General features: G+C 38.3%; 1 protein-coding gene across 1 annotated transcript; it reads right to left on the bottom strand.

Moving 5' to 3' along the window:
- Positions 1 to 17,034: 17,034 nt before the first annotated feature.
- Positions 17,035 to 18,597, bottom strand: LOC129248743 (uncharacterized). The gene is made up of 3 exons (XM_054888361.1): positions 17,780 to 18,597; positions 17,377 to 17,720; positions 17,035 to 17,304 (listed from the first exon to the last, which is right to left on the bottom strand). Exons 1-3 carry the CDS (start codon positions 18,363 to 18,365, stop codon positions 17,035 to 17,037), a joined length of 1,200 nt encoding a protein of 399 aa, XP_054744336.1. The 5' UTR covers positions 18,366 to 18,597.
- Positions 18,598 to 19,151: the final 554 nt, after the last annotated feature.

Below are 19,151 nucleotides of genomic sequence, written 5' to 3'. Positions count from 1 at the left end.
ATTTTCTTGCTATATGTAAGGTAGTCCATATTAAGGTTTATTTTAAAGAATTCAAAAAAATTAACAAAAATAAATTTTTTCAATAGATTAACTATGGTTCTAATCTAATCTAACTATTGGTTTGCTCGAGGGCGAAACATTCCCATTATTAATGCATTAACACTTCATTCGTGTCGGTGCCTCGGATAGCTTTGGTGTAGTGCATCTTCTTAACGAAGTTTTTCAAGACGCTGGTGGCGGCTTCTGGCTCTGTCTCACGAATGTTTGCTCGATTTTCGCCTCAAGAGTTTTAATGGTTATTGGATTATTTGCATAACATTGACTCTTCTCGGCGCCCTATAATAAAGTCCAACGGCATCACATCGCGGTTCCAAGATGGCAATTCGCGGCGAGGTGGTTGATAGGACAAATTTCAAACTTGGCGCGCGAATTTTCGATTGTAAGTGGCGCATCATTCTGTTGTTCATGTTTCCCGAGCCTGTGGGCTTTTCTGATCTTCAATAAGCTCTTTAATTGGGCTCCGCAAGATAGGTGTTGGAAATAAGTTTGCAATATATCACAACGTTGTTGAAATGTAAAGCGATTCATTTCATTTCATTCCGTCAATGTCGAAATACAATATCATTAAAATCTCCTATATGGGTCCCCCTGTATTTTTTTATTTCTACAAAACCAAAAACATAAAGCTATTTGTTCTTTATTTTTCTAACAAGAATTATTCGCTATACGCCACACAAATATTTAGAATGTACTTGAAACATGATATCGTAGCATAATTTTAGGTGTAAAAGCCATTTGCGTATCAACAACGAAAAACACTTGTGTATAAAAAGTAGTTTTTATGCAATTGCAAATAATAATAAAAAAGTTGAACTGTCACACTGAAATATGTGAGCAAAAAAATAGCTAATGCGCCTAAAGTTATGCACATATAAATGCATATAAGTAACTGTGACTATTTTTGAATTGTAAAGTAAACCATTTCAGCCACAATAATTGGTAGTTATTAATGTAATAAAAGTGAATTGCATATGGGGTTTCAAAGTGGTTGAGTGAGGACTAAAGTGCATTGTTATAAATAACACTGTTCGAGAAATGTAGTAGTTATGGCCACATAAATTTTGAACACCGCATTAAACAATTTAAGTTGAGCAAATTTCATTTTCTTGCTTCACTTCTGAAGGCTGAGGTGTAGTAGACCAATTGTGTTAAGATAATTTCAAGCCTTTTACAATAGCATGTTTAGCAAATTTCTGTGGTAATCAACTTTAAATCCTTGAATCAGTGGGTGGTGTAGTTCCAACTCGTCGCAAACTTTTCCGAGTTTTTAGGTAGGATCTATACATATGATGGATAGGATATACTACTCTATGTAATTCACCTATGCCTGAAATTGCATTTTAAAATTATTTTAAAGAAAAATTTGCTAACTTTTTGACTAACCAGTTGAACATTTGGCTATATGGGCCTCATATATACAGCCTTGGGCAAAATTAGGCACCTTTCCTGGTGTGTTTAGTCTTTGATTGCAACAATAAGTTGTATTATGAGAAAAGTCATGGCTTGATGTATAAAAAGTAAAATTGTTTAAGGTATACTTAAAATGTGTGAAATGTCTAAAAAAAAAATTGAATTGTGTTACGACAAAAGAGTGAGAATCCAAGTTGTAAAAGAGGAAAGGAAATTTCAGGTTGAAATTGCCAATTTGGTGGGTTGTTCGCGATAGAAAAAGCGAACAAAAATAATACTATAAAAATTATACCATTTTACTTTTACTTTTGGTATAATTTTTATAGTATTAAATTAATTAATATTGAACATTTTAGATTTTAGAAATTTAGAGTATTTTCAGGAGCTCGAAAATATATGGTATTTTCAGGATTTTTTTTTTACAATAAAAAAATGAAAAACAATATTTAAATTTTTTAGACTTTTTATTTAACCCCTTTTACATACAAAAATGAAAAAAAAAAAAAATTTTTTAATTTTAATAATTTAAAAAATACCGAAGAAGTTGACCCACCCGCAAAATTGGACCTGTCCATTTTGGCTCTTCTATTTATCTGAAACGCATAAACCAAAAAATTATTAATCAGTATGACTGTAGCTATGTCCCGTACTAGAATAAAAAAAATTTTGACAAAATTTCGCGGTTTTGAATTTGACACTCTGAAAATCTGATTTTTTTTCAATTTTTTAATCAAAAAAATACGAAATAATTGAAATAATAATATGATTCTTGTACGGGTGATAGCCATTGATGTTGTGAATAACATATTAAAATTACAGACGATTCGGTTGAATAGTTTTTTTTTTTTTTTTATAGTGACAACACCAGGCCGAAAAAAGTCGTTTCGAGATAAATAAGTTTAAAATTTGAAGTACAAGAGCGCGTGAACCGCTCTCTACCAGGTTATTGGGCTGTAGAAGCTATAATATTGGGAATTTCCGCACGAAAATAAATACTTTCGAACTTTTGACATTCGAATACTTTTGACATTTCTAGCCCACCGGGTCCCCTTAATACAGCAAAGTGCAAACTTCAACTTAGACACCAGAAATAAGTCCAAACGGGCATTTTGGTTGCCTAATGTGTCATACGTCAACTATAATATAGTCAACCGGGAGTATAAAGGAAGATTGTATAATATTAAATATTAATTAAAAAATTAAAGGCTTACAGTTTTATACCGCTTTCGAAAGGCAGATGGAGAGAAGCTTTTCAATGGCAGAAATATACTATGTTTAATTTTTCTTTCTTATGGAGGATGGTTCCATGTGTAGAAGCCCACGCAAGTGGGGAAAGTTACTGATCGCCATTCACTTGGGAATGGCCAGGACGATTCCTCTGCATATGGTTCAAGCAGCTCACAACGGCCGGGATTAGCCCACGTATCCTCTGGGTAGCTTCCGAACATCCGTTCGGGAGTGAGCTAACGTGAGAAGGCGAAACATTCCAGGATAGCTGGTTGTACGTTGGGTTTGGGACCCGCCACTTAAAAATCGCCCCCAATGAAAAGTTTTAAAAAGCCTCGGATGAGACCTCCCTATACTGATGACGACCCCTGCAAACGAACTAAGGATTATGATTTGAGGGCATGCACCTGGAATGTCCGGTCCCTTAATGGGGAAGGTGCCTCTGCCCGGCTGGTTGATGTCCTCGTGAGAGTAAAGACTGACATCACTGCCATCCAAGAGATGTGATGGACGGGGCAAGGTAAGAAAAACATAGGACCTTGCGACGTCTACTACAGCTGCCATGTAAAGGAACGCAAATTCGGTGTCGGATTTGTTGTGGGAGAGAGACTTCGTCGCCAAGTACTGTCGTTCACTCCGGTGGACGAGCGTCTCGCAACAATCCGCATCAAAGCGCGATTTTTTAACATCTCGCTAATTTGCGCCCACGCCCCGACGGAAGAGAAGGACGATGCGACCAAGGATTCTTTCTATGAGCGCTTGGAACGTTCCTATGAGCGTTGCCCCCGCCACGACATAAAAATCGTGCTTGGTGACTTCAACGCCAGGGTGGGCAAGGAGGGAATTTTTAGTCCCCCAGTCGGAAAATTCAGCCTACACAACGAAACATCCGGTAACGGACAGAGGCTGATCGACTTCGCCGGGGCCCGAAACATGGCAGTCTGCAGCACCAGATTCCAGCATAAAAAAAACACCAAGCTACCTGGCTGTCTCCTGATCGAAAAACGCGAAACCAGATCGATCATGTTGTGATAGATGGAAGACACGCTTCTAGACTCTCACTCCTGCTCTCGGAGAGCACTGCCTAACAACCCGGCATGCGCGAGCAATGGAGCAACATTTCTCGTTCCCTACGTACCGCCGCCGAAGAAGAAATCGGATTCCGGCGAGCCCGAAAAAATAATTGGTACGACGAGGAATGTCATGCTGCCGCCGAAAGAAAAGATGCCGCCGATAGAGCCACGCTGCGATCGGGCGCAACGCGAGCCATGTGGGATCGCTACCGAGAGCTGAGAAAGGAAGAGAGACGTATTATCCGACAGAAGAACGAGAGGCCGAAATACGTGAGTGCGAGGAGCTTGAGTTGCTGGCCAACAGGAACAACGCCCGAAAATTCTACCAGAAAGTTCGGCGGCTTACAGAAGGTTTCAAAACCGGGGCGTTTTCCTGTAAGAACAAAGATGGCGAACTGGTGACTGACGTACAGAGCAATCTTAGATTATGGAGGGAACACTTCTCGAACCTATTAAACAGTGACAGCTGCGCATGTCACCGAGAAAGTGAAGATCCCGATACCCCAATCGTTGACGACGGAATTGTCGTTCCGCTACCCGATCATGACGAGGTGAGAATAGCGATAACGCGGCTAAAGAACAACAAAGCCGGGGCGCCGACGGACTGCCGGCTGAGCTATTCAAACATGGCGGCGAGGAGCTGGTAAGGTGCATGCATCAGCTCCTATGCAAAATATGGTCGGATGAAAGCATGCCTGCCGATTGGAATTTAAGTGTGCTCTGCCCAATCCATAAGAAGGGCGATCCTGCAATTTGTGCCAATTACCGCGGGATTAGTCTTCTAAATATCGCCTATAAGGTTCTAGCGAGCGTATTGTGTGAAAGGCTGAAGCTCACCGTCAACCAACTGATTGGACCTTATCAGTGCGGCTTCAGACCTGGAAAGTCTACCATCGACCAAATATTTACAATACGCCAAATCTTGGAAAAGACCCATGAAAGGAGAATCGACACACACCATCTTTTCGTCGACTTCAAAGCTGCATTCGACAGTACGGAAATGAGTTACCTGTATGCCGCTATGTCTGAATTTGGTATCCCCGCAAAACTAATACGGCTATGTAAGATGACGTTGCTCAACACCAGCAGTGCCGTCAGAATTGGGAAGGACCTCTCCGAGCCGTTTGATACCAAGCGAGGTTTCAGACAGGGTGACTCGCTGCCATGTGACTTCTTGAACCTGATGTTGGAGAGCATCGTACGAGCCGCAGAACTTAATCGCTCAGGCACAATATTTTATAAGAGCGTACAATTGTTGGCGTATGCCGATGATATTGATATCATCGGCCTTAACAACCGCGCCGTTAGTTCTGCCTTCTCCAAACTGGATAAAGAGGCAAAGCGAATGGGTCTGGTGGTGAACGAGGACAAAACGAAGTACCTCCTGTCTTCAAACAAACAGTCGGCGCACTCGCGTATCGGCACCCCGTCACTGTAGACAGTTATAATTTCGAGGTTGTAAAAGACTTCGTTTATTTAGGAACCAGCATTAACACCGATAACAATGTCAGCCTTGAAATCCAACGTAGAATCTCTCTTGCCAACAAGTGCTACTTTGGACTAAGTAGGCAACTGAGCAGTAAAGTCCTCTCTCGACGAACAAATCTGACACTCTACAAGACTCTCATCATGCCCGTCCTAACGTATGGCGCAGAAGCTTGGAAGATGACAACATCCGATGAAGCGACGCTTGGAGTGTTCGAGAGAAAGATTCTGCGTAAGATTTTTAGACCTTTGCACGTTGGCAACGGCGAATATCGCAGACGATGGAACGATGAGTTGTATGAGCTTTACGACGACATAGACATAGTGCAGGGAATAAATATCCAGCGGCTACGTTGGCTGGGTCATGTCGTCCGAATGGATACAAACGCTCCGGCCTTGAAAGTATTCGATGCGGTACCAGGTGGTATCAGAGGAAGAGGGTGGTAGCAGAGGAAGAGGGCGGCCTCCTCTGCGCTGGAAATATTAGGTGGAGAAGGACTTGGCTTCACTTGGTGTGTCCAACTGGCGCCGGTTAACACGAGAAAGAAACGACTGGCGCGCTTTGTTAAACTCGGCCAAAATCGCGTAAGCGGTTATAGCGCCAATTAAGAAGAAGAATAAGAAGAATTTTTCTTTCGCCTTAAATATTAGGATGCTAGTACAAAGTGGAATGACTGGTCTAGTACTAGCTTTGTCCTTTCCAGTTCAAAAATTTACGTTCTTTAAAAGCGAAGATTTTCTCAAGCTATCTGGCATTCCTTTGCCAGTCATCTCAAATTTGATACCAAGCATAGGAAAGTCGTGTACATCCTTCAAATACTATTTTTATCCCTACAATAATCAACTAATAACTCTTAATTCTTACTCTGAGCGGCACCTAAAATCATTTTACGTAAGTTCTGAGTTTTATGTACGTAAACTAATAAGTAGGCTAAAAATATACCTTCTATTGTGTGCTTGCAACATGAAAGCCATTGCCAACAATCACAAGTAGTGTCCCAAATTACCTTGCATTCAGCCAACAACCTACGCAGCCACTTGCACGCGCCCAAAATCGTGCTATGCAATTTTAAATTTTATATTTTTTCATTTATTACGCGCACACAATATCTGAGTGTTGGCCAGGGGGGCACGTGAAAGAGCTGTCGCAGTTTTCGCTCATGGTATACAAATTTCTTATTTGTATTTATCTGATTATTTCAACGGCAACAGTCAACAATAAATCACCCTTAATTTTCTTATAACGCAATGCATAACAATGCGAAAAAAGTGGAAGAAATAACAATAAATGAATGAAAAGCAGGATGAAGAGAATGCAAAAACAACTTGCGAAGAGTCCTCGAATTGAGCAACCTTGTCCGCTGTCACTGACCAGATGCACACTTTTTTTTGCATTTTTTTCCTTTATTCAGTTTGTTACTACAATTCGCCCATTATTCATTTTATTCGTTTGCATCTTTTCTTTGCTGTCCTACTGCGCCAAAATGTATGCCTTGCTTACTTAACGAACAGCTTGCTCGCGCCTATTCTTATGCTTCACCGCCAGCATATCACTTTCATATGTAAATATGTTTACATGAATATTGGGGTGGACAAGATCTTTTGAATTGGATTAATGGGATTGTGGGTCAATTCCTGTATATTTATATATGAATAGATAATATCACTCGTGGGACGGCTTAGAATAGGTCTATATAATCCATTATCAAACCACGTGTTTCTAATCGAAAATATGTACTATGCTTAAAATGGCTCATCGATGTAGTTTTGTTTTTGGCAACCGACCACCCTAATGTACGTATATATGAACATATGCACATCAGTAAAAAACAAAAAAAAGGAAAGAGGAAACGTTATCATTCCACTGACATCGGCAGCTGAACAGCGATATTCGGTTGCCTGATGGTGGACAAAGGAATAAAGGATGCGCTCCTGTTAAAGTGAGTCGGTAAATTGGTGTGATAGGTATGCCTTGACCGGAAGTCGGAAAAAGTGTAATTTATACTTTAATTGAATATATTTCGAGGGGCAATAGTTACGCATGTTTATATGTATGTGTGCGTGTGTGCGTGCAGAAGAAATGTTCTCATGGCAATGGTCGCTAATGGCAGATGCGAGTGTTGATGGCCTTGCCTTGTTGTGTTGGCACCTTAAGCTGGTCATTTCTGTTATCGTGGCAGGCAATTTAGGGTTGAGTATTTATTGTTTAAGCAATTTAAATTCAATGGATTCCATTATATACGAGCACACACACAAATACAGCACACGTAAGTGTACAGTGTTTATATATACTAAGAGTTCAATTCCAAATCAATAGAAAATAGCAAATAGTAGCAAACAAAGAACAGCAGTAAGACTTTGCACAAACATCCAAATATACACATACATACACATTTTCTAATGGACATACATATGTTCAGTCAAGTGTAGTTATGCTTAGCAAATCTAACCACATATCCCACATAATATAAATACTCAGCTCAATCAAATATTTTGCAGTCTCAGCTATTTCAAAGTTGTCTCTCGAATTCTTGTTCAACTAAATCCTCTGTGGTTCAGCGTATATTCCATCTTCAATAGTTCAATCCCACTTTAATTCAGTACAAATCCAAAGGAAACATGCCACATGCCACCAAAGTCATTTTGTGATGCATGCAATACCTTGTAGGGCAAACAACTGGTTCTGAATCGGTTGTAGTAGAAGGAATTCGAAACTAGAATTTTTACATTTTATTATATTTTATATTTATAACTATATGCAGTTGGCTTACATTGCGAATTGTTTTTTTCAGTTCTTGATAGGCCACCAAAAAGTTTTTAATTTCAGCTACTTTTACTGATGATTAGGCTAGGTTAGGCTCGTGCGGTTGTCCACTATTGGACACACTCAGGCTCATAGACCATTGTGATGCCGCTTGGGGAGCTTGTTCTAATCTCACCCAAAATCAGTGTGAACTTTTCAAAAATTTTAAAAGCTCTCTAAGAAGCTTCACAGTGCTGAGATCTTCCAATTCATTAAAATAAAGTAGGACAATGGCACAGAAGGTGCGAGATTTTTCGTCCTCATATAAACAATTTCTACAGAAGTCATGTGTTTGAACGCCCATCCACTGGGCTTGTCTGCCTATTAGGCAGTGCCCCATTGCGACGGAAATCAGTGTGCTAAGATTATGCGTATTTTCGCTTAGCACAGATTCTTTGCATAGCAATTGTCGGGCGATTCTGCAACTGGTTTCATTAAGCCATCCTGCGTACGCTGTTCTTAATTTTTTCCCGCCCACAAAAATAAGTAGCTTACGTTTCTGAACTTGGGGTCGAGTCTCGCTAGTTTATCGGCCCTACAGTTACCCTCAATTTAACAATGGCCTGGAACGCTGCTTCATTTGCTAGTTAAGAGATGTGCGTCATTTCATGGCTATCTTGGAGATTTTCGACTGCTTTGTGAGGGATTTTATCGCTGCTTGGCTGTCATTAAAAATGTAAACATCATCCTGTATCTCCCATTATTCCCATCAATTCATCCTGAAAAACACTGCAGTAGTCGGGAAAACTGAAGGAAATTCCCAAAAGTTAATTATATTTTATACCAAAAATTAAAAAAAAAATATGAAAATGTTGAATACAACAAACGATATTTCCTTTTGAAAAAATGTTATTATGTTATTATTGATGTTGCTCCACAAATGGAGGGACTACAGTTTCAAGCCGATTCCGAACGACAGATATTTTTTTTCATGACAGAAAAACACTCGGAGGTTTGCTATTGCCTGCCGAAGGGCGACCGCTATTAGGAAAAAACCTTTTCTTCATTTTGGTGTTTCACCGAGATTCGAACCTACGTTTTCTCCAATTCCGAATGGTAATCATGCACCAACCCATTCGGCTACGGCGGCCGCGTAAGGAATGGATTAGGATTATATTAAAATTTTATGAAAAAAAAAACATTTTTGGAAATTTTACAGATATCTGTCCCCTTAAATTATAATTATCAATATTTACTAAGTTGCAAAATTATTAAATTATTCCCCCAAATTTGTCAGTTTTCCTCTGATTACACCCAAGCCTGTAACTAAACATTTCTTAAAAGAATTTTGTGCTAATACTTGGATCACTTGACATGGAATCGCTCATTGACCAGTCAGAAACCCGCAATAGTTTTACAAGTATTTATACTACTTATATAGTATGAACAATTAAATAAATCGAATTATGCTATCAGTGTTCCAATTGTACACTGGGAGAACTTATCCTAGCCTCAGGATACTTAAACCATTGGTCCTGAGCCTTTCTGTGGGCTTTCAAAGAGCCACATCCACGAACTTCTCAGGAGGTGGGAGAAGAAAAAGTTCTTTCAATACTGCGATAAGCAATACAATTCCTAACGCCAGATACAATTCCTAAGCCCCAAAATGTGCTACATTTTTTAAAAGGCCTTAAAATATAGAGTACCTCAGCAGGTTTTGCACAATAGATCTCTTTTGATCGCAGGGCGCAATAGCCTACTAATAATAATAACAAAAAATATTTAAACCATTGACTAACTGTGAAATATAAATGCAAGGCTTGCAAAAATATTCATGTTATGTCATGACTTAATTACTCAAATAGAGTAAAATAAAACTCAAAAATTTATAGAATTTTAGTCCACATTGAACTAGTGAAAATGAAGTAACTTCAGGACCAGTTTGCAAAGAATTATATTTCACTGATGAAACTTTTCCCCAACCACTCAATGATGAAACTTTTCCCCACTGAGTGGTATGAAGTTGTGCTTTTATATACGCGTACATACATACTCTCTGCCATTTAACTGACCACTGTTAGCGGTAAATGGCTCACTTCTCAATTGAAATATGTGTACGTACGTGCTACTGTGTCCATTGCCATTGGTTTGCGCACATACGTGGATTTATTAATATAAAAGGTGTAAATAAATGTCTGCCACTATGGCCATTTGAAGATAAAAACTATTTTGGAAATATGTGAAAATAAAATTAAATTAAATTTGGTATTCCCTAGACAACGCTCGAAATAAATATTATTTGGCTACCAATAAATGTTATTGTCAAGAGTAATTAAAAGCCTGACGAATTTTCAAACTCTGGCTCGATTAGTAAATGTTTGCCGCCTGTGGCGTTCTTCTGCTTCCAGTGAAAAAATGAACTGCTTTTGGTAATTGATTCTCAGGCCAGCAATGCAAGTACGAGTACAGCGTAGTAGTGGTATGTCAGGTGGACACTCTAGAGTTTTGTGGACTCCGCAAAGTAGAACTATTGTGCGTCCACATTATTTAGACGAATAAAAGAGTAACTTTCAGTTGACTAGTAGCGGCTGCCTCTGAGAATGCTTTATTATTCATAACAACCACTTAAAGTACTCTTGTCTATTAAAGCCACCTTATAGCCTCCAGAGCTTTAATTTGAGATCGCTAAATGACTACTATTCTATGTACATAGATAGTCTTACAAACGGGATTTTTTTTAATTCAAATTACTTCATTCATATTTGACACTTGTGAACTAGACAGCTGCAATATATAAACAGACAAGTATCATAAAAGAGCGTGTAAAGGATAAAGAAAAATATTCCCATCACGAAAACTTATTTCTTTTTAGTAACAAAGTTATTTAAAAACCAAATTGTATGATAAATTTCGCGCCACCTAATATTATCTAATCAATGGGCATAGTAGTAGTGGCTCGATAATGTACAAGTATGAATGGTATTTGATAAATGTTCCCCGCCCACTTATACCCCGACGGATCTAGGATGTATCCCTAACTATATATATATATATATAATTGGCGCGTACACTTCTGTTAGGTGTTTGGCCGCGCTCCTCCTCCTATTTGTGGTGTGCGTCTTGATGTTGTTCCACAAATGGAGGGACCTACAGTTTCAAGCCGACTCCGAACGGCAGATATTTTTATGCGGAGCTTTTTCATGGCAGAAATACACTCGGCGGTTTGCCATTGCCTGCCGAGGGGCGACCGCTATTAGAAAAATGTTTTTATTAATTTTGCTTTCACCGAGATTCGAACCAACGACCTCTCTGTGAATTCCGAATGGTAATCACGCACCAACCCATTCGGCTACGGCGGCCGCCTGTATTCCTAACTGCATAGGGATAAAAATACCCTTCCGTAAAACTAATTTTGGAACAGCTTTCCCGATGGAGGTGTTTGCACATAGAGCCTTCTAAAATATAGTAAGTCATGACACCTTCAAGCTCAAACATTTTGTCGTGTTGCCGTGTTTTCTACAAATCTTGCTGCTATTTTGAGTCTGTTGTACTTCACAATCAATAGCACTTTTAAGTAGCGCCCGCCGTCAGCTATGGATATAAAGTTATTTTTGGTCTCTAGTCATCCAAACATCGCTGCAAATGAGGTAGCCGATGAAGTGTACCATATCCATATTCTTCACAAAACGGATGGCAGGTGGCTTACTACTTCCGAATACAGTATTACCAAATCCATATGGCCCAAATATAAACTTTAAAGGACATAAAATATGGAAACATTTGATCTGTTATCGATGCTCAGGCCTGCGGTTGAGAGATTCGTTGTAGATTTGTAGGACTTTGGTCCATTGGGACCCACGTCAGAAGTCTGGATATAACTTGCGATATTTACTAGAGAAGCTGCAGTTATGGAAATAAAACAAAATCTATTGGACTCACTGCTCTTAAAAGGGTTAACTTTTTTACATTACATCGCAGCATAAATATTAAGCTAAATTTTGTAAGAGTAGACGCATAGTAAAAGAAGAACCATATGAAAAAGTGTTTCATAGTAATTACGAGGGTCTAGTTTGTTGATCCCTTCCGAATAATGAGATTTGTCCAAGTCCGAAAAATAGCCATTCCTTTCTGCAATCACTTCCTCGTTTGATTATAATCTTTTTCCGCCAGCCATTTTTTCAAATTAGGGAACATAGTAGTCCAGGGGGTCCGAATGAGTCAAGTCTGGAAAAAAGGGGGGAATGTGAAACTAGTTGGAACCCTATTTTCATTAATTTTGTAACCACAACTGCTGAGACGTGAGCTGGTGCATTGTCGTAATGGAAAAGGACTTTTTTTTTAAATCACTCGACTTCTTCGATTCAAACGAATGCCAAACACACAGAAATATACCGATATGGCTGAAACTTGGAGTGCGTACTTCCAAAAGATGCTGCTAAATAAACATAACCTCGCGCCAGTAGTGGCATCTCGCCGACTTCGCACGGACTTTCCAAACAGCACTAGTACAGGGTGACCGATGGGAATCTGACGTTTTTGAAATGAACAGTACACAGTTATTTTAAATGAAATATTTTATTTTAATACACAAAATTCTTTGTCATGCCATGCCATTTGAAGATGAATATTATTTGTGAAAAATTACCTCGGGTAAGTGGTGCCCATCCTCCTGAATGCAGTTTTCCAGCCTTCTCCAAAAATTGGCCATCACACGAGTCATCAATTCAACATCAATTGTAGCCACTTCTCTTTCCTCAAGCTTCTGAGCAACACACATCTTGTAAGGGTGAAATTTTAAGTCTTTCTGTAAAATTGTTCGCAGAGATTCACGGCTCATTCTTAATTCGCGCGCGTGTTTACGTGCAGAGCGCCCAGGGCTACGAGTCAGCGCGGCTCTCACACGCTCGATGTTGTCTGGTGTTCTTGTTGTCTTAGTCGGACCTGGTGGCTTCTTTTTCACAATAGATCCTGTTATTCGTAGATTATGAACCCAACTGAGAATCGTGTTGCGGCTTGGAACGGTTCCACGACGCCCACGATTGAAACGCACACGAAAAAGTCGCTGCACGGTAATAACAGACCCGCCATTCTGCACAAATGCGTCATACGCAAACATGCGATGTTCAACCGTCCACCGCTCCATAGCTACTGAAACGGCATCGACTGGCGAGATTACTGGCTTGTAATTCGCCTCCCTACTCCTCTCACCGGCAGAGTACTAGCCATCCCAAAAACGTCAGATTCCCGTCGGTCACCCTGTACATTCAATGAATATTTGAGAAAAAATGGAGTTTTAGTGCATAAAGGGTTAATAGGTTTTTTAGAGCTTTAATGCTCTTTTAGGGCTCTAGATTAAGTTTGTTATGCGACACATTTTAAGTACTGCATTTTTTTCGTAAATTTTAAAGTATGTTAATTATTATTATTTTTAAATTTTTAAACCTTTGCGGAACCCTAAATTATGCACTTTCAATGCTCCTATTCCTATTCAAAGAAAAATTACGGTGATTTCGAAACCAGCTTAGCAATTACTCACCCAACTAAACTTATTTCCGGTAATTATACACGACTGCTGCACGGCCGTCCCCGCCTGCAACTATGGAATACAGTTAATTTATTTACTACAATTCTGGGCATTGATGAAATAATTACACGCTACGCTGAACTATTGTGGTTACAAAGCGCAGACTCGGCTGATGGCTGGAATAGCAGTGAAGAGAATTCAAGCAACCGGTTAGTGGTTAGGTATAATGGGTAATTAAAATTTTAAATGCGCCGGCAGGTATGCTACAATACTGGCATAATAGTAGGGCGTCTGAAGCAAACGGCGATTGTATAGCAGAGCGAAAGGAAAGTATGTTAAAACAAATGTGAATATATTTCTTCCCATACAACAGGTAATTTATATGTATTTTGAAAGCAACTGATTTGTTACACAAATCTTAAGACCTTGCACGTCATACGCCTAAAAATATGCTCATCTTGCCTTAAGTTAATTACTTAATAATCAATTGTCTTTGAAATTAATATCTTGTGGCTATGGATTATAGCTTTAAATTTTCATGTAGTATTTAGTCTTCATAACTTAATGGCAGGGATTTAAATTTGCTTATTGCTGGTTCGGTTTGCCCGACATTTCACTTCCTTAAGTCGATTGACTCTTCCACCCATGTCGCTCCTGTGCATGCCTGAATTTACATACAATATAATATAAAGTTTTATAAATACGTATGCATATATTTGCTGTCTTTTAATAAACGCTATGAACTTATTTTCCAACCTTGGTTAAACACACTTTAAGAACTACTTTAAAAATGTTATGTTACCCACAGGCATGTGACCGTGAAAATAAAATAATTTAAAAGAGCATTGCCTTAACGCACCTTAAGAATTTGGGCGAATGAATTTATCAAAATTCTAATATTTGATCCAGCATCTTATTCGTTTTGTATGTTTCTGTGGTATTTTTTCTGAATAAAGAGTCAAAACGTATGTTGATAGCAATTTGCGAAAACAATTTAAATCAGCCCCAATATTTTTTCTTTTGCTCTGTTGTCGGTTTCTATCTATTCACTCCTCTTCACTTGCTGCAAGTGCCTTTTAATGCCTGATTTTCCTTGCTATTTTAAGCTGCCATTCCACAACACTTAAGTGCCTTTTGTGGTCGTTTCCTCCTGTTGGGTATTGCTCTCCCGTAAATTAGTTCTTCTCTAAATTAAAGTGGTTTTTGTGGATGTGTATTTTTTTTAGTACTTTTAGATTGGCATATGGACTAAATGATCGCACATATGCTGATGAGGGCAAGGCCAGGCTTCACCACTCGCACATTTATAGCAGACATTTTGTAGCCAAACTTCTTAGGGGTATTTTAACTTAGCTCATTTTATTTCTGGCTTGCTCATGGAGTGAGTATTGAACTGAGATTGTTATTGAATTGAACTGTTTGTAATATTTTACTGATAACATGTTTTAACATTACCATTAGAAGTTCTTGGCGTTCCAGTTTGGAACCAAGGTCACAAAGAATTGCTTCCAGTCGGGCCTGTTTTGCGCCAGTCTCTATAAAAGAAATTTTCAGTTTCTAAGAAAGGATGTGGACTCTATTCTATTGAACTCTATTTTTAAGTTAGTTAGAAGTAAGCTTATATATTCTAGTTAGATGTAAGTTTATTATTGAATTATGTATATATTTTTATTATTCTTTAGTTTTAGCAGTCAGTCTGATAATATTTTTTCTTGACTTCTTAAAAATAAATAAGTAAATAAGTCACAGGGCATAGTTTTCGCTAGTCTTCCCCGTCTGCGACTTCCTTGGGGACTCGAATCAATCACGGCCCTTGTTATGTCACCATTTCCCTGCACAGAACATGGCCTATATCCCTTTCTCTTTCGGATCTGGAATATCATTGACTTCTGCTATGTTATGGGCCATAATAATACGATCACATATCAGTAGATGATCTACTTTTTCGTGCTTAAGTCCCAATCTGTAATTAAAAAGCGAGATTTCCCATACAAAATTTCTCCCCAGAAATCTGAGATTATAAAATAATCCTAGATTATAATCATACTTTTTTAAATACAACCCTGCGTTTTCTGTGTTATCGATAATTATTTTTACAAATGTAAAGAGAAACGTCAAAGTAAAAACGAAATAATATGGACGCCGGCGAAGAAAACTGGTTTGGAGACATAATTCAAAGAAAAATGTTGTTAGATACTATTAATTAAGCATTCATATTACAGAAAAAAACCCTTGTCCATAGGCGCTTTGGCCTGTTATTGCTTATTAAAAAGTGTAATATCGAATTTCGCATGCGTATTGCTGCCATAATTTTTTGCAAGTTCAGCAAACGTCGCTTACGGATTTCCTCCAACTGTTTATTATTAGCAGGCATTTGCGCAATTAAATTAACTATTCCTTCTCCTTGTATTATCTTCATTTCGTTAATATGTAGGGGAAAATGGGGAGTTGTGAGACATTGTTACCTTTCGGCATTACTCATTTGTTTACATTCGATTTTAAGTGTCAACAAGTGTCGATGCGATCTCACTTTTCAGCTAGCATTGGTCATATTTACACGCATTCGACGCATCTCTCCAGTTACTGTGTTTTGGAATTTCTCGGTAAGTTTTTTTCATAATTTGTTTTGCGATACATTCGATCAGTTGTTGAAGCAAATTGCAAATGTTAATATATACAATAGAGGTGTCCTTATTTTGGGAAAGTTACTAGATCATCGTTCACCGGGTCTAATTTTTTTCCTTTTGGTGTAAAAAAAATAACTGCAAAGTTTGAAGCCGATCGGGCTTCATTTGATGGACCCGGAAATCGCTTATATCTGAAAGATCCACTAATAGGTGTAAAAAAGACGATTTTTTCAATTTTTTACTTTATTCTGTATTTTTTTGCTCATGGTTGTTGCTTTTTTTTACATTTTCTAGTAAGTGTGTTAAATAAACTCACTAAAGTTCAGAGTGTCAAGTCAGATTTCTTATAGGAACGGAATTTTTCGCGATATGATTGCACAAACTGCAACACTAATTGGAGTTCTTCTTCGTCGTTCGTCAAAATTCTGTTAAAATCTTTTATAAATTTGATGCCTCTTTCAGCTGTATCATTAACAACAAACAAATTTTGACAAAAAGTCCAACCTTCTTCGTAATCAAATGCCGTTTCCCAAGTCGATGGGGCAAACTCTAAAAACGTTGTTGACAAACCAAAGCGGTTGAAAAATTTCTTCGTATTTTCTGAAACGAAATCTTTCAAAGTGTAATTTTCAAATGTTGATAAATTAGTATATGTTCGACCGTTTTTTAATTTCACAACTGGCTCTTTGGATTGTAATTTTTCAACCATTTGGCGTTTCTCTTCGTGAGACACATCTGAATCGAAGAAGGCTAGGGCTACCAATTCTTCCGACAAATACCATAAATGATGAGTAAATTTTTTTGTAACTGCCTTTGAGATTGCAGAATCAGTTTGATCGTATTGAACAGCAGCCTTAACGAAGTTCAAATCTTGGAGAGGAGCAGCTATAGCATTCGTACATCTGAACCATGGCTTGATATAAAGTTTGATGAGAAAAATGCAAATACCGCGCAAACCATTCGCTTCTCTTTTTGTAAGCGAACCGCAGCAGCAATGTGTTCTCCACTTGACGATTCAATTTTCGGTGCTCCGAGGAACTTGGATGTCCCATTGTAGCTCACAAGAACTGCTATGCGCTCAACTTTGAGTCTACCAATCAAATCTTGTAGTAGTTTGCCATCCCAATGAACAACTAATGATCCAACGGTATTTATCTAAAAAATTTATTTTAAAATGAAAAATTGAAAACCCAATAAAAATTAAATATAAGCTGAAGTTTTAATTACGTTGTCGGGAAACCGAGCCATCACATCTTTTGTATCTTCCAATCGATGTTCCAGGCGAGCGCGATGAATAGTTGAACGGTTGATAGCTAACTCTTCAGCCCGTCTTCCAAATGCTTCAGCAGCTGCAATGAGGATATGCACGGCCATACCATCCGAAACTTTAGCATTATCAAGTGCAGCAGCCAATCTTGCTGTGATGAATTCTTTTCGGCCTCTTTTTTTGGCGGATGTTGCGTTACCAGCTACTTTCTCTGGTTCCCAGTCATCGTCAATCGGTTCATTTTCTTCATCAATCGTTTCACAAAATGGCATTTCAGCATCTTCATCATCACAATTCACGACATCTAAAAAAATTCACAATCAAATATGATTTTTGAAATTATGACATATTGCAATAAATTACCTGAAGGTCTAGCCATCTCTTCCTCGTGTTTTCTTTTACGCGCTTCTTCTTTTTCTTGTCGTTCTTGCGTACGTTTTTCTCGCCCATATAACTTCATATCGACACCAACCATGCAGCCTGGACGACCTTTTTGTCTTTGCAATTTTAAAAATTCTCTGTCCTCTTCAATTCGAATTTTTTCCAACGCATCACCGATGGCAATATCAAACAAATCATCAAGATTTTGAGTAAATTGTTCGGCAACTTGCTTTTGTGCATTTGACCTTTTATCTGGGACAGTTCTTTGTATGTTTTTCCATTGGTCGTAAACTTTCATCAGCTTTTTCACACACTTATCATCATTAATAATTGGAATGCGAGCTTGTTGCCAAAATATTACAGCTGCACTTATGGTCAATTTTGCACTGTCTTTTGCAGTAAGTCCAACAAATCGCATATTATGGAACATCACTTGTAACACTTGTTTGATGCACGGAAGTTTGGCGCCCGTGATCTGATGCGCAGTGTTGCCGATCAAATCAATGTTATTCAAATTTTTCACAGATCTTCTACTTGAATGACTTGAGGTCGATGGTTTATCCGACATGGTGATATTTTTTTTGCCATATGTTCCAAATAAACTTCGCAGAAAGCACTTGATGTGTGATGCAGCACTTATACGACACAGGGATAAACTTTTTGTCAAAATATCAAAGTCGCTTTGAAGCCGCTGCGCATAATATCATTTATGGGAGAGAAGACTCGCGCGGCCACCTACCGGCGTGGCGCCGAGTCGCGCACGACCCTTGCGCAGGGTTGCCTGACATGCAGGACGATTTAGTGGAAAAGGGAAAAATACGTATATATTTGAAAAAATGTAGGATTGAAAAAAAAATATAATTACATATATTTAAAAAAACCCCAACAAAAAACGATACGAAATCGACTATATTTTCATTTGACATGCTGTAAATTTAAATGAAAAATGTTCCTGTTAGGTGGTTTTTTTGTAAAATATATTTGAAATGAAATGTAATAATATTTATTCAATGTAATTTAATAAAAAAAAGCAACAACCATGAGCAAAAAAATACAGAATAAAGTAAAATAGTGAAAAAATCGTCTTTTTTACACCTATTAGTGGATCTTTCAGATATAAGCGATTTCCGGGTCCATCAAATGAAGCCCGATCGGCTTCAAACTTTGCAGTTATTTTTTTTATACCAAAAGGAAAAAAATTAGACCCGGTGAACGATGATCTAGTAACTTTCCCAAAATAAGGACACCCCTAATATACAAATTATTAATTGTCCTATTAGCTTTGAATTTACACATTCACTTGGGCATGAACGTTCGATGTGTTTATTACTACGCGGCCATTTATAAAAAAAAC

This window comes from Anastrepha obliqua, chromosome 5, assembly GCF_027943255.1.
Source record: "Anastrepha obliqua isolate idAnaObli1 chromosome 5, idAnaObli1_1.0, whole genome shotgun sequence".
Lineage (NCBI taxonomy): Eukaryota > Metazoa > Arthropoda > Insecta > Diptera > Tephritidae > Anastrepha > Anastrepha obliqua.
Note: the sequence above shows the minus strand (reverse complement) of the source record. Positions and strands in the feature narration are given on the sequence as shown.